Source organism: Aricia agestis, chromosome 11 (genome assembly GCF_905147365.1).
Source record: "Aricia agestis chromosome 11, ilAriAges1.1, whole genome shotgun sequence".
Taxonomy (NCBI): Eukaryota; Metazoa; Arthropoda; class Insecta; order Lepidoptera; family Lycaenidae; genus Aricia; species Aricia agestis.
The window spans coordinates 16194236-16220314 of NC_056416.1; the positions used below are offsets into that span (position 1 = coordinate 16194236).

General features: G+C 37.6%; 1 protein-coding gene across 2 annotated transcripts; it reads right to left on the reverse strand.

The window, feature by feature from the left end:
- Positions 1 to 212: 212 nt before the first annotated feature.
- On the reverse strand, positions 213 to 24900 carry LOC121731556. 2 transcript variants are annotated; one of them, XM_042121036.1, is made up of 8 exons: positions 24536 to 24900; positions 21842 to 21997; positions 21377 to 21500; positions 19593 to 19696; positions 15846 to 15995; positions 11197 to 11277; positions 3700 to 3858; positions 213 to 565 (listed from the first exon to the last, which is right to left on the reverse strand). In XM_042121036.1, the coding sequence occupies exons 1-8, from the start codon at positions 24881 to 24883 to the stop codon at positions 230 to 232; spliced, it is 1458 nt and encodes a 485-aa protein (XP_041976970.1). In that variant the 5' UTR covers positions 24884 to 24900; the 3' UTR covers positions 213 to 229. The 2 variants fall into 2 exon arrangements, with proteins under 2 accessions (XP_041976970.1, XP_041976972.1); XM_042121038.1 differs by lacking the exon at positions 24536 to 24900 and adding an exon at positions 23484 to 23771.
- Positions 24901 to 26079: the final 1179 nt, after the last annotated feature.

The window sequence follows — 26079 nt, forward strand, 5'->3', positions numbered from 1 at the left end:
TCATGTTCAATCATGCTTGTATACATACATAATATATTTTTATACACAGATGTAGACCAATTTCGGCTCGAGTGTTGCTCTATTCCGCTAGGTATATTAACTTCATGAGGTAGATAGGGAGTAGTCCAAAGTCAGTTCAATTTTTGAATTGAGGTCCAGCATTTCTGAATAGTGACATTTTTACTGATGATTAACTTGGGACAGTTCAAACATTTAATACAACATTCAACTAAAACTCAATCTCATCTCTGATCGGATAGTCATAATTCGGTACCGGCTCCATATCTATCATGATATCGTCCACCTCATACATCTTGTCTCTCACCCACGTCCACGGGTCATCCAGGTCTACATGGTGAGGCTCATGCTTGGGGTCGTGGAAGGTGACGATGGAGAAGACTGGTGCTGTTCCTCCGAAGGCGATACGGTCACCGTGGCTGGCGATAGCCAAGACAGATCTTGGTGTAGGATAGGAGGCGGCTATGTAGCGGTTATGAAGGTTTATTACTTCAACACAGTTGGTGCCGCTCCCGCCGATTATACCGTACTTCCCTTTTCTGTTGAACTGTAAGAATATTTTAAAAATATTATAATTTGTTTCAATTCATTTTGATGCAGTGCGCCAAAATAATGAGCAAAGTCTGTATTATTTTATGACGTGGTTATTTTTAGCCACGTTATTTTATGCGTTTTATAATTATCAATCTTAGGGATCAAGTCTCCATACAACCTGACCCTTATTCCGTAGACAAAAAAGTGACAAAAGTCAGGAGCTAAAATGAAACATGTAGCCCGTTAAAAAGACCCAAACAAAAGTACGTTTATTGGCACCATAAAAGCAATCAACAGTGGCATGTACTTTCGCCGACAGATTCAGTATATCAATAATCCATCTTATGCCCATGAGAATAAGGTTTAAAGGTGACAAACTGGTTGTATCGAGAACCGTACATTGTACAAGCTACAGACGATCAATTGCCTTCGCACATGCCAATACAAACATACACAACCGCACTCGCCCTTACAAATTGCTCTGTATACAAACATACATACATACATAGTATACACTATGTGGTACTGGAGAACTTGATTACAAGGTTGAGGTAAGATAATGGCTCTCCGTAGCCTTATAATTGTAGAGTTAGTTATAGCATTTGGAAAACGTTTTTAGCAAATACTGTTTTTTTATTAAAACTATTGTTATTTGCGCTAAATTTTGAGGCAATAGTATAGTTGTCAAAATGGCTTACATTTTTAAGTAGTTATAAGAAACTTATATTCAATTTACAACAGACTAGTTGTTGTCCGCGACTTCGTCTGCGTTAGCATAGTAGATCACATCCCAAGTATTATTTATTGTAAAAAAATATTCAATGTACAGAATTAACTTTCCTACGATTTTATTATAATATTTACTTAAATGTATATATTATAATAAAATCGCCGCGCGGAACATTTAAGTATAATAATAATAATAATATTATATTATTATTATTATTATTATACTTAAATGTTCCGCGCGGCTTCGCTTGCGTAATTTAGGCATTTCACGCTACTGTTCATTTTTCCGCAAAAAATAGCCTATGTCCCTTCACGTAGGCTATTCTTCATGTTTGCCAAATAACATAAAAATTCAATTAAATAATTATACACTTTCCTTGCACTTATTCCATTACTTTATTTTAATATTTACACATATTTATACAGGTGTACACCTGATGATGATTTTTTCGAAACCGGTCGTGTATTTAACAATTTTGTAATAAAAATATTAAAATAAAGTGGAATAAGTGCAAGGAAAGTGTATAATTATTTAATTGAAGATGAATTTCCACCAAGAAGTGACAGTACATTCAATATCAAACATAAAAATTGCTCCAGTAGTTCTTTTCCCCCCCGTTTTTTTCCATATTTTCCTCTATTTCTTAGCTCTTATTAGTCATAGCGTGATAAAATATAGCCTTATAGCCTTCCTCGATAAATGGGCTATCTAACACTGAAAGAATTTTTCAAATCGGATTAGTAATTCCTGAGATTAGCGCGTTCAAATAAGCCCTTTCATATAATTTCCCACGCTTTTTCCACGTTTTCCTCTATTCCTTAGCTCCGATTAGTCTTAGCGTGATAAAATATAGTCTATAGCCTTTTTCGATAAATAGGCTATCTAACACTGAAATAATTTTTCAAATCGGACCAGTAGTTCCTGAGATTAGCGCGTTCATAAGCCCTTTCATATAATTTCCCCCGTTTATTCCACATTTTCCTCTATTTCTTCGCTCCTATTAGCGTGATAAAATATAGCTTATAGTCTTCCTCAATCAATGGGCTATCTAACACTGAAAGATTTTTTCAAATTGGACCAGCAGTTCCTGAGATTAGAGCGTTCAAATAAGCCCTTTCAAATAATTTCCCCCCGTTTTTTCCACATTTTCCTCTATTCCTTTGCTCCTATTAGTTTTAGCGTAATAAATTATAGCCTATAGCCTTCCTCGATAAATGGGCTATCCAACTGTAAAATAATTTTTCAAATCGGACCAGTAGTTCCTGAGATAAGCGCGTTCAAACAAACAAACTCTGCAGAATTATAATATTAGTATAGAAAAGAAACGCATTAATTACTTCGTTACATTTAAACTATTGATAGCACTACCAGACACTACTTAACAGATAACAGAATAAATCTTATTCACTTTATCAACACTAAAACGGGAAAATTAAACGTAGTGCGTTTCTCAACTGCCACAATTTCTACTAGTTAACAATTCTAGAGCTGTACCCAGCCTTATACCAGTATTCCAGAGATTTTATTAGCTAGCTCTTAGTTACTAATTTAACAAAAAAATACTTAGGTTATACAGAAGTATAACAGTAGTATATTACGAAATAGCTACTATGTAAAATATAAAATTAATATTTACATTAAGGGCCTGTTTCACCACTTCCTGATAAGTCTATCCACCAATTAAATTGACAGTTAAGTGATGGATAGCCTTATCAGGAAGTGGTGAAACAGGCCCTAAGTCTACAACTTTATGGGCCTGTAACAAAACTTCCTGATAAGTGCCGAATAGACTATCCAATACTTAAGGGGAGGTTATTCCTAAATTAGCAGGCCGATGTCTGTCAGTGCGAATATCGACGTAAAAGACATTAAAATAACATTCATATCAGCGCGCCTTGTACAGTGGCGGTTACGACGCTCGCCGCGTCCATGATAGGGCGAAATAGGAGAAAAAACCTTTTTACTTAGATAAAAAATAGTATAACTAAACATGTATCCGTACATTTCCCTGTAAAATTTTAATAGTAATCGAACTATCCAAATTATTTTTTGATTGAGTCCCTGTAAGTCCTATAAAACTGAAAATGTTTTTAAAATCGAGGTTGTTTCGGAATTTTTTTTTATCGAGTAAAATTATCTGTATTGTGTTTCTAACCGTAAAAGTCACTAGTTAAAAGATGTATCTTTACATGTATATATTTTTCAGTTTTTTTTAATGACGCTTTCTTTAAAAATTACTCATTCTAGAAACGTGAATTTGGAATATCCTAGCCTTAAGTTGACAAATAGAGTATGGAGAATCTGTCAAATAAGTTGTGAACAGCCTATCCGGCACTTTATCAGCAAGTGGTGAAACAGGCCTTAATTCTCTTGTAACTATTACATTTATTAGACACATCCCTATTCCACTTTCATACCTCATAGGACCTCCAATAGCGGCAAGCATAAATATATTCCCCGTCCACATCGGGCCTTCTGTTCTGAACCCTGATGATGTTCAGCCGCTTCTTGGCAGCGAGGTCCCAGACGGTCAGGGCTTCGGTCGGCTGCCAGCTGCCTACGAGGCAGTAGTCTCTCTGTTTGAGTGTAATATATTACATAGATGCTTTATATAGAGAATAGTAAGTTCGCTAGCTTACTAAAGAATGTCTGTACAACTACACTCAGCCCTAGTAGACAAGTGGCAAGCGATTATCGTAAACGCTAACAAAATGTATGCGATTTGACATAAGTCATCGCTTTGCTAGCGAATACTATTAGTATTCGCTAGCGAAGCGATGTCAAATCGCATGTACATTTTGTTAGCGTCAAATCCCATACATTTTGTGGCGTTGGCGTTCCACGTTTACGATAATCGCTTGCCGCTTGTCTAGGCACTCTGGACGCGGGTTACCTACTGCAAGTAAATAATTTTTACATTGGGTGTTAAAAAACCTAACACGAGTAATGTTTGTTATTGTACTCTTGTCGTAGACCAAGTCCCAAGATAGTATATTAGACCTCGGTGGAAATCTAGACAAATAGAGTACAAATGATGTAAAGCTGATCTAACAATAATAATAATTAGTTATATAATAGGTATTGTTTATTTTTTCTTTAAAACAGGTTATAATTTAAATAAAAATGGTTACAGAGTCAGCTAATATTATGTTTTGTCAATGAAACATTATATTTATGTAATCCTTATTTTGAGTTAGACTAGCTTATTAAAATTTAGTATATTTATTATACCGCTCGCGCTATTTGAACCAGTTAATTAAAATAAGACCGTTATTAATTTTAAAATTTTGTTTATTTTAGAACATTAATTTTAATAGAACTAACAGAAAGCCTACTGAATAAATTGTGAACGAAATTAACATTACTAGAGATCGCCCAATGGTTGAAATTCGACCTTAGTTTCAACGACATTAGGACTACTTATAGTTTGTAAAGAAATATTGACTTTATCTTTTTTTTTCAACTCTTGTCTCTGGGACTCAGCTGATCTCAGACTGGACGTGCAAGCATTGTCTAATAGTATCTTAGATTCAATAAAAAAAACTATAATCCATTTTCAATTTGTCAACTTGTTGTCAACAGACTTCAACCATAAATAAAAGAGTATAATTCGTATGTATAGGCTTGTCACTCAAAAATCCGTCATTTCTCATGTGTGTGTGTTGTAGTGTGTGTAATGTTTTATTTGTTAAAAAAATATATCATAAAAGCATAATTTCAAAATAATATTAGCTCGATGCACTCCTTCACCATATAAACTATAACTGTGCAAAATTTCATGCACCTACGTTTCTCCATTTTTCGTAAAAAGGGTCACAAAGTTTTTCGTTCGCGTATTAATATTATGATTCTACAACAGTTTATCTAAAGTTTTTTGTAAATATTGTATTTTGTAATAATTATTGGAACTTTTTGTTGTATCTAAGTTTTAATATTTTTACAATCTTAATATATATATTTCTTGTGTGCGTGTGTATGTGACTGAACTCCTCCTAAACGACTGGACCAATTTTGATGAAATTTTTTGTGTGTGTTCGTGGAGATTCGAGAATGGTTTAGATTTACAGTTTGGTCTACTGGAAAATGTTTTTTCAATTAATTTCTTATTTATAAGGAGTTGTTGATTTTGGAATGTTTTACATTAGATCCGGCGGACGGCGCTATCATCGCATTCAATATTATTCTATTTCAATTTTAGTTTGTCCTGACAGATGGTGCTACGATTAATTTGAAAAAAAATTTGTTATTCAATTCATGTGCTGATTAAAATATTAAATAAATAACACATAGGCTACAATTTTAACCGACTTTCAAAATGGGGGAGGTGTTATGTTCGTTTTCTTATATTCAACGATTACTCCGCCGTTTGTTAACCGATTTTCAAAATTTTTCTTTTGGTATATAAGGTATCATCCCAATTTGGTATTATATTCAGAAAAGTGGTGATCTGATGAAGGATCCATAAGTAATCGAGGGAACTCCTCAAAACTTATAGGGAAACATATGGTGACTTCGGTTTCGTGAGAAGTATTCTAAGCATATGCTACCAACAAGTAAGATTTTGCACCGAGATATACCTGGTATACCGTGGTTCGGAAGGTGCTGAGAGAATTCCTGATTCTTTATAGATACAAGTTTGGGAGTTTCGGCGTTGTTTTAAGAACAGAAAGCATATGCTACTATGCAAATTACATTCTTCATCATCATCATCATCATCATCACTACCATATTATACCATTTCATAGTCTTTTAGATCGAGACTCGAGTTTGTCAAGCGATAATTAAAAAAAATCTATATCTACCTAATATTATAAACCTGAAGAGTATGTTTGCTTGAACGCGTCAATCTCAGAAACTACAGGTCCGATTTAAAAACTTATATCAGTGTTAGATAGATCATTTATCGAGTAAGACTCATCATTTATCGAGAAGGTTATATTATATTATTACTCTAAGACTAATACGACAGAAGAAACTCAGGAAAATGTGGGAAAAACGGGGGAAATATTTTTTATGGGAAAATGTACCTACGGATTCTGTAAAATTTCTAATTTACGCGGGCGAAGCCGCGCGGGACATCTAGTATAAATATAAAAATCTCCACTAAAATTACCTATTTATTTATATATTAACATATAAATAGTTTGTAATTTAAGTGTGTAATTTATGTTTAAACATTCCTTAATCGTTGTGCATTTTTGATGTCCAAAGTAACTAATTTTACTTGGACGGTAAAGACCACCTAAAAAAAACAACAAAAATTAAAAGTTAAATTGTTATTTTGTTCACCACTATCGTCGACGAGAGTTTAAGTAGTATAATAATATAATGAAAAGTATAATAAACCACAAAGGTAAGAGCCGCCAACTTCTTAACGAGACTAAACAACTACAAAGGTGAAGTTTTTAATTAAAACTACCCTCAGTAAGTTCATAAATACCCGACTACGTGTACGTTATATCGAACGACTTGTTTATTAACTAACTGCTTTTGAAAGTAAGGATGAGAGTCTAGGAACAATTTTGCTTAACCCAACACGACGACACTACTAACTATAAGAATATATTTTTTTTATACTAAAACTTTTAATGAATTCGATACAAAGATCCTCGCACTTACGTTTTTTGCCGTACTCGACCTCACGTTTTTTGTCTACAGTCCCTGTCGCGATTAACGTTTGAATTCACGAGTCGGCCGACGAGTCGTATTTGTTCTGTGACTTGATATTAATAATTTATTAATAATGACGTTGGTTCTTGGTGGAAATGCATGTTGAACACTAATAAAACAATATTTGCGTGCACTTTTTCCACTATATTAAGAAATTATTAACAAATTACACGACCGGTTTCGAAATTAATCATCTTCAGGTGTACTTAGTGTAGGTAGTTTTACAATATTAAATATAATCAAAACAAATATTGGGGATGTCAGCATCATGAACTTTTTATACCATTTGGTAGAATTTCTCTACCGAATACGACTTTTTCCTACTAATGTTAAAATTAATATTTAGTTGGTTTTAGCTCTTTTACATTGATAAATTAATAACGTTATGTCATATATACAGATGCCATTGTTAAATTTCAAAATTTCAATTACAATATGTCACAAAATTACTATCAAATTATTAAAACATGTCAAAAAATTCATATACACACTGTCAAACTAACTTAATAACTACCTATATAATTGTCAATTAGATCACCAATAATTTAATTCATTTGTCCATAATATTAAAAATTATAAAAATATTAATATCTATAATAATGTCAAATAAATTAAACTAAATTAAATAATGTCAATAAATATAATAAATTGTCTATAAAATATATAAAATTTATAAAATTTTATTAATTTATCAATATAAAAGAGCTAAAACCAACTAAATATTAATTTTAACATTAGTAGAAAAAAGTCGTATTCGGTAGAGAAATTCTACCAAATGGTATAAAAAGTTCATGATGCTGACATCCCCAATATTTGTTTTGATTATATTTAATTTTGTAAAACTACCTACACTAAGTACACCTGAAGATGATTAATTTCGAAACCGGTCGTGTAATTTGTTAATAATTTCTTAATATAGTGGAAAAAGTGCACGCAAATATTGTTTTATTAGTGTTCTAACAATATTTAACATGCAATATTAATAAAAGAGTATCGACAAGTTACGAATACAATGGGGCACTCATCTTGAAGTAATTTTATGCGTACACGAGCTTTTGCCCGCGGCTTCGCTCGCGTTAAGAAGTATTATTATATACAAAATTTCATCCCCTATTTGAACCCCTTGGGGTTGGAATTTATCAAAATCCTTTCTTAGTGGATGCCTACGTCATAACATCTACCTGCAAGCCAAATTTCAGCCCGATCCGTCCAGTGGTTTGGGCTGTGCGTTGAAAGATCACTATGTCAATCAGTCAGTCACCTTTGAGTTTTATATATATAGATTGGGCCTGTCCTTACCTCTTTATAATACATCTTATTCTTCAATAGTTCTCTCCCACGACTTCGATCACAGAAGCAGAACCTTTCACATTTTGCGAAATAACTGACCTTATAATATATTTTTTTATGAAATAAAAAAAAATATTATAAACGCCGAGTGAGTGAGTTTACCGGAGGCCCAATCCCCTACCCTATTTCCTTCCCTACCCTCCCCTATTCCCTTCTCTTCACATCCCTACCCTCCCCTATTACCCTATTCCCTCTTAAAAGGCCGGCAACGCATCTGCAGCTCTTCTGATGCTGCGAGTGTCCATGGGCGACGGAAATTGCTGTCCATCAGGTGACATTTCATGAAAAAAAAACTTACTTGTAGATTGTAGTTTACCAAATTTTATTCAAGCGCAAAGCGGTTATATACAGACACTCCTTCGCATTTAAATCAATAGTAAATACTATATCACAGCGGCTCAAGCAGGTTTTCAATCAGACCTAAATACCATAAGGGGTGTAATGCGAGCCATTTAGGTCGCGTGCCGCTAAAAGTGTCATTCTTCCGTCGTGTCCTGAACATCGTTTATCATTCCCCCGACTCCGAATGTGTATTATGTAAGCTAAAACATAATCGCGGCTTACATTATCTTCATCTTTATGCCGACCACTTAAGGATCAGTCTCGTTTAAACTGTGAGGTAATAAAATGAGTCTAAAATATGTGCTCCTAACTTGCTCCCAAAACGATTTAGCTGAGACGGTTAGTTTCACACCAAGCCAGCTAACCTAGCAGTTTCTGTAGTACCCAAGTGTGTGCGCAGTACGCTAGGATATCCTCTATTCCTATACTCTGCACTCTGCAGAGTGCATTCCCATGATTTGGCGCGTATAACCACGAACGGTTGATATGGCCAGGGATTGGTGGAGGGATTTGTTTCTTCACTCTCGTAAGGAATGACAGACAAGACCGGCGAGAAATCAAACTCAAGACCGACGTTTTATGCCTATCCGACACATGGATCAACTTTTTTGTAAGGCAATCAGGTGATCAGCCTACATTGTCCTAACGGCTAGGACCTAAACAAACTTGGAAACATTTTTTGTAAAAACTGTAGAAAATAGTAAGTACTATCAGAGAAGTTGATTCCTAGGCAGATGGGGGATCAACCCAGTTTGGTCGCGTTACGTCAAACCCAGACGACAGATCACATTAACAGTGAATTGACATAATCCGGCCAAATGACATTGGTCTATCAACTGCCTAGGAATCAAATTTCTCGATGGTACAATATGTATTATTGTGTTATTGTTAAACATGAATATCCACGATGAACCTACTACAGTCGATATTATATGATATTTTTGATGCTTAATCGTGGGAATAGAGGTCACAACCTATGAATCGTTTTTACCACTAAACCATTAAACCACTGAGGCTTTACATCGTCATAAGTATAATTTATCATTCCGCCATAACTTTGTTTTCGATTAATCTTGCGAGAGTTCCATTAAATTCGTACGATAAAATTCCATTTGGGCTAAGTCGGAAAGTTTAGCGCTTATCCTAAATCAATATTGATAGATGACAGTGTTTTTACAAACGGATATTCTGAAACTGTTACAGACCTACGTAACCGTGAAAGATATTTTAGTAATAATGCGATCAATTTTACACGCTTCGGCCCAGTGCCGTAAATAGGGCGGTGCCATCGGTGCCCAGGCACAGGGCGTAGACTCTGGGGGGGGCGCAAGAATGGCCAGACCAGGCAGACTCTTATTCTTTCGAATTGCTCCCGATAAGTATTTCCCGCTGCGCCCCAGAGATGTTTTCCAATGTAGTAAAAAAAATCTACAGCCGAACATAATATTACCTTCTCCTTTTTGGAAGCCAGTTAAAAAACAAGTGTGCAGTTATTAGCTCGCACAGGGCGCAAAAAAGGCTATTCACGGCACTGCTTCTGCCTATCTCCACCATTAAAAATAGCAAAGAGTTTATAATGTTCACGTCATTTAATCGGCACTTGGATCTCCTTACAGACCTAGATTATTATTAATAGCAAGTTTAACGAGCATTAGAATAATATGCATTTACATACTTATTTTTATGATTAGAAACGATGCAAACTAATTCATAACATAATATTACCTACACTCCTATTCTATTACTCCTACTATAATATAATTATTTATCTATCTATCTATAGATTAATACGTGAGCCAAAAACTTTGTATCCCTTTTGACGAAAATTGGGGAAACGTAAGTGAATGAAATTTTGCACAGTTATAGTTTATATGGCGAAGGAGTGCAACGAGCTAATATTATTTTGAAATTATGCTTTTATCATACATTTATTTAACAAATAAAACATTACACACACTACAACACACACACTAAGAAAAATCACAGTTTTTTGAGTGACAAGCCTATACATACGAATACTCTTTTATTTATTGTTGAAGTCTGTTGACAGCGAGGTGACAAATCGAAAATGGATTGTAGTTTTTTTTATTGAATCTGAGATACTATTTAGACAATGCTTACACGGCCAATCTGAGATCAGCTGAGTCCCAGAGACAAGAGTTGAAAAAAATCTGATAAAGTCTATATATTTTTACAAAATTTTGGTAGTTGTCCTAATGTCGTTGAAACTAAGGTCGAATTTCGACCATTGGGCGATCTCTAGTTATAATAAAATAAAATGTCAATTAATTTTTATCATTATCGCGCTTTTATAATATTTTCTTTCATATATATTTTGCATACGCTCCTTGTGTGTGGTAATTTTTACTCTGTGATCACAAGTTGTAACTTATCTATGTGTCTATTATTATGATCTTTCATTGATTCCCGCTTTTTCTATTCGCGCCATTCTGTTGCGCCCTAAAATATAGTGTTTTCAATAAATAGTTACTTAATATCTCAGTTACATACTACTTAATAGCTCTATAACTGCAAGTAAAAGAAACACTGACATGGAGATCGATGCTGTCACCACACACGTTGACTCCCTCGAACGTCATCATACACCCGATTTTCACACGCGCGTCCCAAATCTGAGAACATAAGGAAATGTTAAGGATTGCACTTCAGAATAAGAGCCTGTTTCAAGACTTCCTGATAAGTGTCGAATAGGCTATCTACACAACGTAAATTGACAGATAGAGTATGGAGATTAGAATCTGTCAGATTACTTTTCAGTAACAGTCTTCTGAAACTTATTCTGATCTCGCGGTGTAGACTGTAGATGGCAAATCGCTCGTTATTTCAAGATAGAATATTCATCAAGATTATTTTTAAAATATTAACAGGTTACAGAACTAAATGATTTAATTGAAAAATATGCTCTGTATGCATTTTTTACTATTCTTTGATATTTACCCACATAATTTTGTATGTTTAAAGTTATTACTTACCTAAATAATATTAGAAATAACTCAATAAGTAGTTTGTGCTAGAGCATTTTCGATTTTAAAGTTGAAAATGTTTTTCTGCGCATTAAAATAATTCCGTTCAAGAACTCTTCACTCTTCAGCAAAGCTTTGTTTGAGAACTCGTGAAGAAATAGCTTACAATTTACAGTACAATACTAGTCCTACAATTATTATTAGACTTGAGGCTACATTATATTATAAAATTACATTGTAAATTCTATAATTTGTGTAAAAGTATTATGAATTCTAAAGATATACACAGTCACAACTACAATTTTTATTATTATTAAACTACATGACACCCGCAACTCCGTTGCGTCAAAATTCGTTTATCCCGGGCAAACCGTACATTTTTTCCGAGATAAAAAGTATCCTATGGCCTTTTCCGGTGGTCACACAAAGTAAATTTCACCAAAATCGGTTCAACGGTTTGGACGTGCCTGTTACCTCAGACACACAGACGTATTTATAATATTAGTATGGATATTGGATAATTTATAACGTTTATTAGTAAATAATTAACATTTAGGTACTCGGTAAGATGAAAGTTTGTAATCCTATCGGGGTTGTGGTTAGCCACCGAACTTCAAATATCTTGTTCGTGCTACAGTTTCAAGTGTATCGAATATCAAGTTTAATCAATAAAATATGCTCAAGTTTATTAATATTGAGTATTAATACAAAACCACAAAATATTTTTCTAAACTTTAAATAAGTATAAGCAATAGGATTATTGTTATCGAGTATCAAAATGATTTTTCTAAACTTTAGATTACTTATCTAATTTAGATTACTTACCTATAATATATTTGATTAATTCCATCGCATAAGCGAAACTACTCGACTGATTTTGATAAAATTTGGCACAGATGTAGAGCAGACGATGAGAAAGGAATTAGGCTACTTTTCATCACACATTGACACAACTGGTTACTACGCCTACGCGAATCCCAGATGTGGATGGTCAGAATCCTTCCTTGTTGGACCTCCTGCTGACTTCAAATCCTGACGGCTACCAAATATCCGTAACCGCACCACTTGGTTCATCGGATCATTGCCTTGTTAGGAGTTCTGTGCCACTTACGACGGTGTTAAGACAGCGCGCTGTTAAATACCGTCGTGTGTGGCACTACAAGTCAGCAGACTGGGATGGGATACGGTCGTTTTTTGCATCCTATCCTTGGGGGCACGTGTGCTTCTCGCCGGATGATCCCGACAACACTGCCAACTCTGTTGCCGATGTGGTGATGCAGGGGATGGAACTTTTCATTCCGACCTTTGTAGTGCCAACTGGCGGCAGATTTTGTCCCTGGTTTGGTTCATCCCCCAAAAAAGCTTCTCGCCGGAAGCAGGAGGCTTACCAATCCTGGGCCAACGCAGTGTCTGCTCGGGATTTAAATACCAGCACATATAAAAAGGAGTACAACCTTGCCTCTAGGTCCCTCAAGAAAGAGATTACTCGGGCAAAGCAACAGCACGTCAATAGAATTGGCAAGAGAGCGCCGCCCCTCGGGAACCCATGCATTCTGGTCTCTGGCCAAAGCTATTGAAGGAAATTTCTGCAAGCCGACCCTACCATCCCTACACGTAGGAAATGGATCGTTGGCCCAGGACGCAAAAGACAAAGCCGATCTTCTGGGCAAGCTCATTGCGTCAAACTCGACCCTGGATGATGGGGGGCAGAAACCGCCGACCATACCGCGATGCACGAGCATCATGTCGGATATTCGGTATCATCAGCGCTTAGTGCGAAAAACCGTTCCCTTGATATCTAAAAGTTAAGTGGGCCTGACGGAATCCCGCCTATTGTGTTGAAAAAGTGTGCTCCAGAGTTGGCTCCGGTCTTGACGCGTCTTTTTCGGCTCTCCTATTCAACTGGCATCGTCCCGGCTTCCTGGAAGACAGCCTTAGTGCACCCGATCCCCAAAAAAGGTGATCGCTCAAATCCTTCCAACTACAGACCAATCGCTATAACCTCTCTCTCCTCGAAGATAATGGAATCCATTATCAATAGCCAGCTTCTTCGATACTTGGACGGCCAGGGATTACTAAGCGACAAACAATACGGGTTTCGTAAGGGTCGCTCGGCTGGTGATCTCTTGGCATACCTGACTCATCGTTGGGCTCAGGCAATTGAGTCGAAAGGAGAGGCATTGGCTGTTAGTTTGGACATTGCGAAGGCCTTTGATCGGGTTTGGCATAAAGCGCTGCTATCAAAGCTTCCATCATACGGGCTGCCCGAGAAATAATGTAAGTGGATCACTAGTTTCTTAGCAGACAGAAGCATAAAGGTCGTAGTTGACGGCGAATGCTCGGAAACTCAGTCAGTTGATGCCAGTGTCCCTCAGGGCTGTGTGGTATCGCCTACTCTATTCATACTGCATATCAATGACATGTTACAAACCAACGGCATTCATTGCTATGCGGGTGATAGTACAGGTGATGCTGTGTATACCGGCTCCCCTAATATTTCTCGGCAAAATGTCACTGAGAGTCAAACCAACTTGTGTCTAAGGTGGAGAATTCATTGGAGAAGGTCTCTGAATGAGGTAGACGTAACTTGGTCCAATTCAACCCCGCCAAGACACAAGTCTGCGCGTTCATCACTAAAAAGTCACCAATGGTCGTTTATCCTCGTATCGAGGGCACATCTTTAACCATCTCCCCTAGCATTGAGATACTTGGCGTCAACATATTGAGCGAAGTCCAGTTCCGATATCATCTAGAGGGTAAGGCCAAATTAGCCTCGAAGAAGCTTGGTGTTCTTATAGGACTTATAGGACAGTACTTCAGTCCGGATCAACGCCTACAACTCTACAAGGCGCAGGTTCGGCCTCATATGGAATATTGTTCTCATCTCTGGGCAGGGGCGCCAAAATACCAACTGCTCCCTCTGGATCGTATCCAACGAAGGGCCGCTCGAATTGTTGACTGCCATAGTGTTTCAAACAGCTTGGACCCCTTGGAATTACGCCGAGATGTAGCTTCACTCTGCATCCTCTATCGGTTGTATCACGGGGAGTGCTCTGAGGAATTGTTCGGAATCATACCACCTGCAACTTTTCGCTATCGTCCCACGCGAAAAACATACCATCCTCATCACCTTGATGAGTGGCAGTCTTCCACAGTGCGTTTTTCGCGTAACTTTCTGCCGCGCACTGTAAAACTCTGGAACGAACTGTCACCAGCAGTATTTCCGGACCTATACGACCTGCAAACCCTCAAGAAAAGAGCGTATTCCCTCTTAAAAGGCCGGCAACGCATCTGCAGCTCTTCTGATGTTGCGAGTGTCCATGGGCGACGGTAGTTGGTGACCCGTTTGCTCGTTTGCCCCCTTATTTAATAAAAAAAATCACGCTAAAATGTCATCTACAGGAATTGACATCACGCGTACGGAGTCGCGCACGAAATTTGCATCAATTAAAACTACGTTGTAGTTTACATCACATGAAATATTCTATTACTATGATATTCCAAGTTGTAAGAAGTTAGCACGTCGTAGCCAGATGCACACAAGAGTTCACAAACTCGGTGCATCTAAATTAAATGATTATGATATTCAAATGAGAACGCTTGCACTTTGTAAAATTATTTCTCACCTCAAGGATTTGTGTTTGGCCAAAGAGATTTGGACCCGCCATGTAATTACTTGAGTTGGATCCATCATCACATAGAAGCTCTCTTAACAAAGTGTATGTATGTAAATATTATATATATGTACTATAATTAAATGGTACTATAAATTTTGTAGTTTCTACGTAGCGTCACTTGCGTTAGGCTATCAAAGTACGTAGGAGCGTTTTCCAACTGGACTGGACTAGAAGCAACAAGGAGTTATTCGTAGTCCAATCGTAGTGTATCTCAAGCTCCACTACCTTATAGCTACAAGCCCTACTAGACAAGTGGCAAGCGATTATCGTAAACGCCAACAAAATTTATGCGATTTGACATAAGTTATCGCTTCGCTAGCGAATACTAATGTCAAATTCCATACATTTTGTTGGCGTTTACGATAATCGCTTGACATTTGTCTCTAGGCCCAGGCAATCATATTATGTAATAAGGAGTTACCCGCAGCGTATTGTCCCAGGCCGCATTGGCGATATATTCTGTCTGTCATGCTGGAATCATTTCTGACTCCACCCTACTAGCATTCAGCTACTAGGCGAGCATAAGTAATAAGGAGTTACCCGTAACGTATTATCCCAGGCAGCACTGGCGAAGGTGTGCTCTCTCTCAGGATGCGCGCTGACCGCACACACTTGTCCCACATGCATGCGCTGCAGCTTGCGCGGGATGTATTGTACGCGCAGCTTGTGGACTTTGTACGTTGTTTCTACCTGCAACCACAGAATGAAATAATAGTACAAGTACTGCAACGAGAAAACCTTTTATTTCCACCATTTGTTGGGGGTGGACAATGGACGACGGTCGTATGCTATAATATGTAAGTGTCTAAACACACTAGGCCGAAAATACGCGGCCGAAGTTCGGCATGATTACGATTGCAATGTATTTTAAATTACTATTTACTGATGACACACTATGACGACGAACGAAATTACGTCGCGTTATATTGTATGCGTAGCGTATTGCAAGCGAAATCATGCCGAACTTCGGCAGTAGCAAAAAGCCATTGCTCTTAAGAGCCTTTTAATTTAAGTCGCTTTTAAACTAAACAATCCCGATTAAAAAAGTTTACGGACAGTTATCGGGACCTCGAATGTGAAGCAAACTGGGACAAGGGTAAAAATCATAAGGCTGTCCCACTTCCAAGGGCTGAGGGCTGCCACTCGTAAAGCCAATCCAATATTGCCAATAAAGCGAGATTAGATTCGACCGGTTCACGAGAACACTCTCGCTGACGCTGACTTTGGTCGATATATCGCCCATTAAACTTCGTCGCGTTACGATATCTTAAAAAAAACGTAGAATATCGAAAAAATATCCAAAATTGTATATTTTGGCTAATTTCAGGAGTTTAAAAATATTTATACCAGCATTCTTGAAAAGATAAACTCCTGAAATGAATAATTAATTTATAAGGTCATCCCAAAGACTGTAGCTATACTTGAATAGACTATAGTCATCATAAATCTCTCACAAGATCTAGATTTCCTAGATATATCTAAAGGCAAAAGAGTAAAAGAACACTATTATGATAATTGATAAGTTTAACATTAAAAATGTAAAATAAATTGAAAAAAAGTAAGAACATGGCTTTAATTAATATTATTTCATCTTAACCAGACGATTGGTTGGCTTTATATTTAGTTAACATTAACCCAACAATAACCATTATTTTATTATTTAGACTTCAGAGCAACATTTATAATCATAACATTAGAAACTTTTAATAAACAAAGCATCTCTACCAAGTATTATGATAGAGCCCTCTGTTATTCTTACAGTAGTAAAATAACATAGGTTGTATCCTCATCCTAAAACAATACTACCAAAAATATTATATAGTTGTACGTATTGTACCTGGGAAATGTACTTTTTAGTGAACGACATGGTTTCATATTAAGTCGAAAACTTCAGACTACTTTTGAATCGTAGATTCAACCAGAATTCATGCTGTTTTCGTTTATAATTATGTACTTAAATTAAAAAATAATTAAATAAAAAATCATACTTCCAAAATGCATAAGGTAAGCATGGACTGTATATTGCCCAAAAAACGGCGACAATATTATAAATAACAGCTAGTGCCCAATTTTTGCTTAAATATTGGCAATACGCATAGTTTTAATAAGTTTAAGGGGATTGCTCAAACGACCCTTTTCCAAAAACGCTTATTAAATAATTTATTCTAGAAAATATTGACAAAAACTTTTGAGTCAACTGGAATACGATGCGACCTATCGTGTCGCCGGTCGTAAGCAATTCCACCAATAGTAAGGTATTTCAATATCGTTTGTTATTCTTTAATTAGCCCTCAGGTGTTTGTTCCTCAGCTCAGTACTAAATACACATTCCGTCTTATACATATTCAGAATTCAAATACAAGTAGAGGCTATAACAGTAAATTCTCCGCGCCTTTTATTCCAGCGCCATTTCCATTGAATATATTTGCTAATAAAAACAAATTATTATTGCAAATGAAAGCAAAGGCTAGATCTTACTTCAGACAGCTCGGTGCTGTCGACACCCTTTACTAACAACGATATTTACTACTGTATAGTTATTCAAGTAAAGTGAATAATGTACCAAAGTCAAGTAGACCTAGTATTAGGCATCCATTACACGATCATACAAGCGACAGTCAATTCCGTCAATCATGAATCATGTTTGACTGATGGTGACTAGGATGACTGAAGAATGGTATTAGACGGTCACTCAATTCTCTTCAGTTTTATGTCAGTCAAATCCAAAATTTTCAAACGTTTCTAATTTTTTCCTATTTTGTCAGATGTGATAACGCTCATTCAAAAATCGTAACTGATGGTTGCATGTTAAAAAACCAAAATATCCAGATAACGGTCAATCAATTTCATGCAACCATCAGTCACTGCATTACACGACAGGTTATGCATCAGTCACAGTCATGACTACTGTGGTAAGACTGACAGCAAAACCTACCGTGTAATGTTTGCCTTAGGCACATTGGGAAAGTCGTAAACATAATTATTATAAATTCAAGATGTGAGTGGATAAACACGATAGTCGATAACTAACATTAAAAAAATTGCTATTTTTTTTTTGCATATTTTTTTTTATGAAATAAGGGGGCAAACGAGCAAACGGGTCACCTGATGGAAAGCAACTTCCGTCGCCCATGGACACTCGCAACATCAGAAGAGCTGCAAGTGCGTTGCCGGCCTTTTAAAAGGGAATAGGGTAATAGGGGAGGGTAGGGAAGGGAAGGGAAGGGAATAGTTGAGGGTAGGGAAGGGAATAGGGTAGGGGTTAGGGGATTGGGCCTCCGGTAAACTCACTCACTCGGCGAAACACAGCGCAAGCGCTGTTTCACGCCGGTTTTCTGTGAGAACGTGGTATTTATCCGGTCGAGCCGGCCCATTCGTGCCGAAGCATGGCTCTCCCACGTTTCAAATAAATGGAGGCTTTAGGGCTGGAAAATGATATTAGCTTGAAATAAAAAAGCAGTGCATTACCTATATGATGTGTAGCCTGATATATTCGCCAGGTGATGAAGTAGATAAGTTACAAGGTTTGTTCATAATATTATAAGGAAAAAAATGAGTAAATGTCCGTATGTTACAAAATGTACATGATAAATGTTCTTCCACTCACGTCTTCAATTATTAGTAAGAGGAATCAAAGACTTTACAAGGGATTCATAATTTGACATGATAAATAAACAATTTATAAAAACATATTAACGCCTTCTATCCTTCAAAAAATCATATTCTTTAAAAACTAGATAAGGTACCTAAGTTCCTAAGTTCTGAAGTTTTTATTATTAAGCATCTATTTCCTTATGCTTTATTTGGTCGGGGCTTGCCAAGTGTTAGTAGTGATCCGTCGACATAGCCCTATCAAATTACGTAGGTTGGTCATCTTCTTTTGAATCCATTTCTAATATAGTACACTAGTACTATAATACTTGATTTCAATGCACGTCATTATCAAGTAACAGAAACTGCAAATTTTAATATTGTGTCTCAGCTCAGTAAATAACTGTAAAACGTGTCACACGAAACACAAAATATTGGAACATAAAATTGTTCTTGGAAGCTATAAGTTTAAATCTGTAAATCTGTCCGAACTCCGATCCGACCTTTGATTTTTGAAAAATATGTCTGCGGTTTAGGATATCAGAGCTTTAATGTAAGTTTTATATTTCTTACAGTTTCGAAAGTGCCAAGATTTCCATGAAATTGGTATGAGCGGCAAAATCATCATCTTATTAAAAAAATATGGTACGAATAATTAAATATTTTTCAAAGAAGTAAGAACCAACTCTCATTTACCTCCTGAGTTTCCACGTCAAAGATCTTTAGAGAGGCGTCAGCGTAGCCAACAACGAGTTTGGTCCCCTCAGCGAGAACTCCGAGCGACAGCGCCGCCGACCTGTCTGCAACAGATACCTGTTGAGTATTCATGCTAACCTAGTACCCGCTGGAATTTAGGCAAATTTTGTTTTACAATATGGCATTTTTACTAAAAACTTAAAACTGAACTTAAAGCCGACCGATTCAACCTTTGTTTTAGCTTCGTGGATTCAACCGACTCTAAAAACTTTTTAAACACGTGCGTGGATTTGGATTGTTTACAACGGAAATGATGTATTTTATAATATTTTGTGTACCGAGTGTAACAAAACAAAGTGTACTTTAAGGTTTGTATGAGTCCATGTATAGAGTTCACTATGAAAGTAGCAGTGCTGAACGAGTAACTTTTTTAAACTTTTGTAAATCCCATGTACGTAACCAATAATAATTAAATCAGAATCAGGATAACTTTTAGAAACCTTACAGAACCTTGATTTACTTCAAGAAATAGACCCATAATTAAGTAGACTCTATGTCTAGTAAGTATACTATCGCACATTGACTCCCTCACTAGAGCTGCAGGAATTGTGCATCTGAACTCAAAATATTGTTCCATTTCCAACAGCAACAGCGGTATAAAAGATTATCTAGGACACGTCTTATTATAATTCTTACAAGTAAACCGAGAATTTTCTCTGGCTTTCACATTTACAGCCATTTTAAAACGTGGAGCTAATTTATGGCAAGTTTAAGTGGGAACTTAAAATGATATCCCAAGTTGGATGGAACCCGGAACTTTTATATTAGTGGGTTTAATTCAGAACTTTAATGTGAACGAGAAATCCGCCATTGCGAATTCAGGATTTCGTTCGTTGTAATTATAAGTTTTAGTATTAAATTGACAAATTCCTTGAAATTTACTGAGCCGTGTTCGGGCACGAATTAATTCATGAAGACCTAAGCGGCCGCACCCGGCCGCGATAACAATAGATAAGCTATTGTGTCTCGTTATTCCACGATCGATGGGTTAATTGATTTGCGACGGTTTAACGGAGAGCAAGGATTTTGTTTCCTGGATGATAATGATTGATATAAATATTTTGATGAGGCGATTCGTTTGCTTGTAGAAGGTATACCCGAGGAAATTGATTCCTAGGCAGTTGACAGACCTACTTGGTTTGGTCGGCTTATGTCAATTTAATGTTAGCTGGGTTTGACTTGGCGCGACCAAATTACTTAGGTCTGCCATCTGCCTAGGAACCAACTTCTCTGATAGTACATTAAGATATAATATTATGCTCATATAGACCTTATGATTGCTAGTATCATAATACAAGAATCTGTCCAGGAGTCTGATTATACCTATAGGCCAGCCTGGGCATAGGCTATAATGTCGGTACCATCTCAGTCTGACAGCCATAAGGCAGCACGCGATTTAAGTAATTTTCGAGAAGGAATGGATCCGTCACTGTCCAGATCTGCTGACTCAGCTCTGCTGAGAATATTCATATTATATTATGATGCCGAAGTTACATAATGCGAAAGTATGAACTTGCACTTAGCTTCACACATTTCGTACCAAGCCCGACGTACCTGCAAATCTTCTGATGTTGCGAGTGTCCATGGGCGACGATAGTTACTTTCCATCAGGTGATCTGTTTCGTCGTTTGCCCCGTAATTTTATGTAAAAAACGTTTCGTACTTTAGGCAAAATCGTAGAACATTTTTCAGCTTGCTCTGCAAAGTCAGTTTCAAAAACTCACGGTTCACGAAAGGCGAAGCGGCAGTGGCAGTGGCGGGGCTGCCGTAGAACTGCCGGCTAAGGGTCTCCACCGCCGGGTCTGATCTGATGCAGTGCTCCGGAGGATCATCTACTGAGGCCTCAATCTGTGAAGCGGAGACGTAAACGTCACAATGAAAATGAAAGTGCTTGATAACTCAAAATCTTATGACGATGTCATCGGTTTTAAGGCTTTGACTACTCTTGGCCCTTGGGTTACTCGTAAGATAAGTTGTTAAGTTGAAGATAAGTCTTCAACTTCTAGATTCGATAGATCGACGCGAGACGTAGGCAATAGTAGGCACTTAATGAAATACATTACAAATTACAATACTATAGGAACCCATCTGGTATTTATGTATAGAAAATGTTCTATTATGTGTTATCCGCTTATCTTGGAAACAAGAGCATAACACTCAAAACTAATACAAGGTGTTAGGTAACATACATTGGGCACTTCAATCCTGTACACGACGCTATCCGTGCAGGCGGCGTAGCAGACCCTGGGCTCATGAGGGCTGAACTGCAGCGCGTACACCGGTTTTGGCGGGAACTGGATGTTGCGGAGAGTTGACAGCACCACGCCTGTGCCGCCGTGACGTAACTGCAGGAGATGAACATACAACAATTAAAAATATATCCATAGCCAAACATAGAGCCTTCTCCTTTTTAGGGTTCCGTACCCAAAGGGTAAAAACGCCTAAAAAGGACCCTATTACTAAGACTTCGTTGTCTGTCTGTCCGACTGTCTGTCAGCAGGCTGTATCTCAAAAACCGCTATAGCTAGACTTTTAAAATTTTCACAGATTGTGTATTTCTGTTGCTGCTACAACAACAAATACTAAAAACAAAATAAAATTAATAATGAAGGGGGGCTTCCCCATACAAGAAACGTTTTTTTTGGCCTTTTTGCTCGATTTCAATAATAGTAACAATTAGCCACTTGAAATTTTTATAAAATCCTTTATTATAAGTGTACTTTAATAATAATATTAAAATAAAATAAAAAATGAGGGGGGCTCCCATACAAAAGAAAACACAATTTGTGGCTTACTTTTGCTCTATAACGGTACGGAACCCTTCGTGCGCGAATCCGACTCGCAATTGGCCGATTTTTTAAAAGTCAGCTATAAAATTTATGGTAACCTTTAATGATATTATCACCGTTTTTAGTAGGTACATGACACTTCCAAAGAAAACAGCGGGTACCTACTCCGAGAATGCCGGTTAGAGTGAAAACGAAACATGGCAGGATTCGCCGTGTTTTCTCTCTCTCTTATTCAATCTTCGCCTCGCCGGCGGTCTACACTCCCTCCTTCTGAGAGTGTGCGTTGACAATGGCTCGCCCGTCGCCACAATATGCAAAAATACGTGTACCTACTCACTCGGCTCGGCAGTCGGCACAGCACGGTCGAGTTGCATTTTACCGTCTCGCCACTCTACTCGGTAGGTGTAATCGGCCCGATTAATCGGCCCGATTACACCGACCGAGTAGAGTGACGAGGATTTAGGATGTATGGACTATTTAGTTTCAAAGGAGCTTCTGCTTTATGTATTATTTCAATAGAGTTATTTTATAGTGCTTTATGTATACTTAGGTATGGTACGAAATACCCGAGAGCGGGCAATACAACTCATTTATCTTACACAGCCCGTCAAACCGAATCGGTAACTTTGGCTGTGCTCTATTTACTTCGCTGATATGTATTTCAGTATAAAATTTAAGTTTCGAAATAAAAGCCCAGTCGGACCATATCTTACAAATCCATCTAACAAACTTTAGGTACAGTTATTTTATTGTTGAAATAATAATATTATTCTAGGAGCAAGTGAACGTAATTCTTCACGTACCTCGCAATTGCGGCTTTGTTTCATTAATAAGACTCAAAAGTCAACGTTGCCTCACTCCCGTACCTAAACGGCCAGTGGCGGCCCTAGGGGGTGACGACAAGGGTAATCGCCAAAGGCCTCGGCCCTCGCTCTTGCAGGGGCCTCGTAGAACAAAGGACCTCGCAATTCGCAAAGACCTTCCGCCCGAAGCCTCGCAATGGGTAAGGCCGCCACTGCCGAAACCAATGACCTAAACTAACTTGTATCAATCCGGTAGCATGGCCAACGACAACAAGACTGCCATCTCGACAGTACGCCAACGCAGTTACAGCCCCGCACTCGGAGAAATACCATCTGTCGTACAGAACCCTATTTGGCGTCCCTTTCGAGAACTTTTCATTACACTCCTTGGCCCACGCGAATTTGCGATGTTTGCTCAGCCCTTCGGAAAACATTGGGTACCAAATGTCCGGAGAGTTCTCATTTTTGTATCGAGATCGTATGCTTTTGGCGTATTCGGAAATTAAAGTATTTATTTCGGCCATTTTTTCGAATCTAGACCATCTGGAATAGCCCGAATTGGCATAGATATTGTCCTAAGCGACAATCGTAAGTCGTGACTCGTTAAGGACTACTTAAGTCTCGATAGGTAAGGGTAGGCAAAACAAAGACTTGATTATGGACTTGGTAAAATGTAAAAAAAAAAATTGTAGGATAATATTAATTTCGATACTTTAAAATATTTTATTTATTTTCCCGGATAAGGTTCAGAAACCTACCTCAATTTTTGCTGCTCATATGGGTTGAGGAAGGATATCAGAAAAACCTCCTCTTCTACCTTTGGAAACCCCCCCACCCCCCATTTAGGAGAAATTTACATTTGAAATGTAAATTTCTCCTCCCACGAAAGGGGGGTTCGAGGGGCACAGCCCCCCGCCAAAACAAAAACAAACACAATCCATAAAGTCCAAAAGTTTGTTATGTTAGGTTAGAACTCAGACCACAACACAGAGGGAGCCGAGCGAGCGCAGCGAGCGTGCTGCGGCAGCAGCCGGCGACCGCCGGCGACCGTCACAAAACACGCCTCAGAATTCCGAAAATTTCAAAGGTGAGCAGCTCCAAAACTGGGGGGTTTCTCAGTGTGGATTTGGTATGGGGGGGTGTTTACCCCTCCTCCCCACTCCCCCTCACCTCAGCTCCCCATCAATCTTGGGGTAGGTTTCCGAACCTTTACCCTTTTTCCTTTTATGACTCTCTTCAGTCTCTTCAAACTTAAAGCGAATAATGACTATAATATAATTATTATACTTACCTGTACAAGTCCCGTGGAATGGCCAACCACAACGAATTCTCCATCTGGAGTATATGCCAAGCTGGTGATGAAACCATACTCGGATAAAAAGTTTACATCCTCCCTTTCAGTCCCTGGTGTGTCACCTGTAGACCCGTCATCTTCGAGACAAGGTTTATCTTTCTCTTTTAACTCGGAGAGATCTCCCGTTTCAGCGAAGGAGATAAAAGGAGACTTTTCGAGTCCTTCTTCGTGTGATTCTTGCAAGTTTACTCTGTCTGTGAATTCCTTTATGAGAGTTAGCAAGTCCGGCTTTTCGTGAAGTCTTGGAAAATTGTGACTCGTAACCTTATATGAACTAAAAGCCATAATTTTATATTGTTGGATTTAAAATAATTTTAATTTAGACGCTTCAACTTGGCTTCAAACTTGAAAATTCAAAGTTGATTCAGAGCCGGTGTATGTTTATATTTCTCTATGATTCAGAGCTTCCGGTACTTAGCTTTTTTAAAAGTTTTTTAACACGAAACAAAAAGTTGACTCAAGAGCTAAGCTCACACAAGCTCATCAAGCGTATTAAGGCGGCCACATATTACATCAGTTTTCCTGATTCGGAAACCGTATCATGAAAAATTCCGTACAAATACCACACACATGAGGTTTTTTCCGTTCGGAATAACTAGATTAGTCTTGGAGTAGCTTTAGTGGAGTGCGCACGTTTGGAAGAAACATGGTAATATGATATATTTTTTTGGTGAATGTTTCATTTCACCGGCAGGAGAAGTATCGTTTCAATATAACGAAAGAATAATAAGTAATAATAACGATTGATCAATGTAAATATTTTATAGTGCGTATCTAATTAACTAATAAACATTAAGAATAAGAATAATAAAAGTTTATTTTGAACATAAAAGTTGTAGTGAGTAAAGAAATTAAAAATTTTGACGACCTCTGTGGGTGGGCTGTTGATAGCTCAAGCCGGGGGTCGCAGGTTCGAATCCCGCCGACGGAACAAAAAAAAGTTTTCAAATTTCCTGGGTCATGGATGTGTATTAAATATGTGTATAATATAATAAAAATCTTAAATATATGTATAGTATAAAATTATTAAATATATTTCCGCTGTCTGGTACCCGTAACACAAGTCCTTCAAGTGCATACCACGGGGCCAGACTGACGTGTGTGAAGCGTCCATAGATATTAGGTATATTAGATAGAAAAGCAACTCAAATGAGATTTATTTGTATATAAATAGAAAAGCAACTTAAATGAGATTTATTTGTGTCTATTGTCTCCCAGTAGACACAAATTAATCTCATTATTGTCTAATGTCACCATCTATATCTCCCAGTCAGTGTAGATTTAGATCCCATAGGTATGGGAACCCTTCTACAGTAATGATTAAATGTTCAATATCGTCAATAGTCGTACTCGTGGGTACAGGGTGTCCCAGCAATACGTCTCGCTACGCGTCCGCTCAGCTTGATCGCGCTGCGCTTATTGAGCGTTCCGTTCGGAATTTTCGAATGTATGTGGCGGGCCGAGGACGGGCCCTACAAAAT

Bases quoted from the DNA above. Each gene is read 5' to 3' on its own strand.
- LOC121731556 (XM_042121036.1), bottom strand. From the start codon at position 24,883: ATGGCTTTTAGTTCATATAAGGTTACGAGTCACAATTTTCCAAGACTT. The intron at 19,697-21,376 runs GTGAGTTTTTGA...TATCTGTTGCAG, and splicing joins CGCTTCGCCTTTCGTGAACC to ACAGGTCGGCGGCGCTGTCG. The intron at 566-3,699 runs GTATGAAAGTGG...ATATTCTTACAG, and splicing joins GCTATTGGAGGTCCTATGAG to TTCAACAGAAAAGGGAAGTA.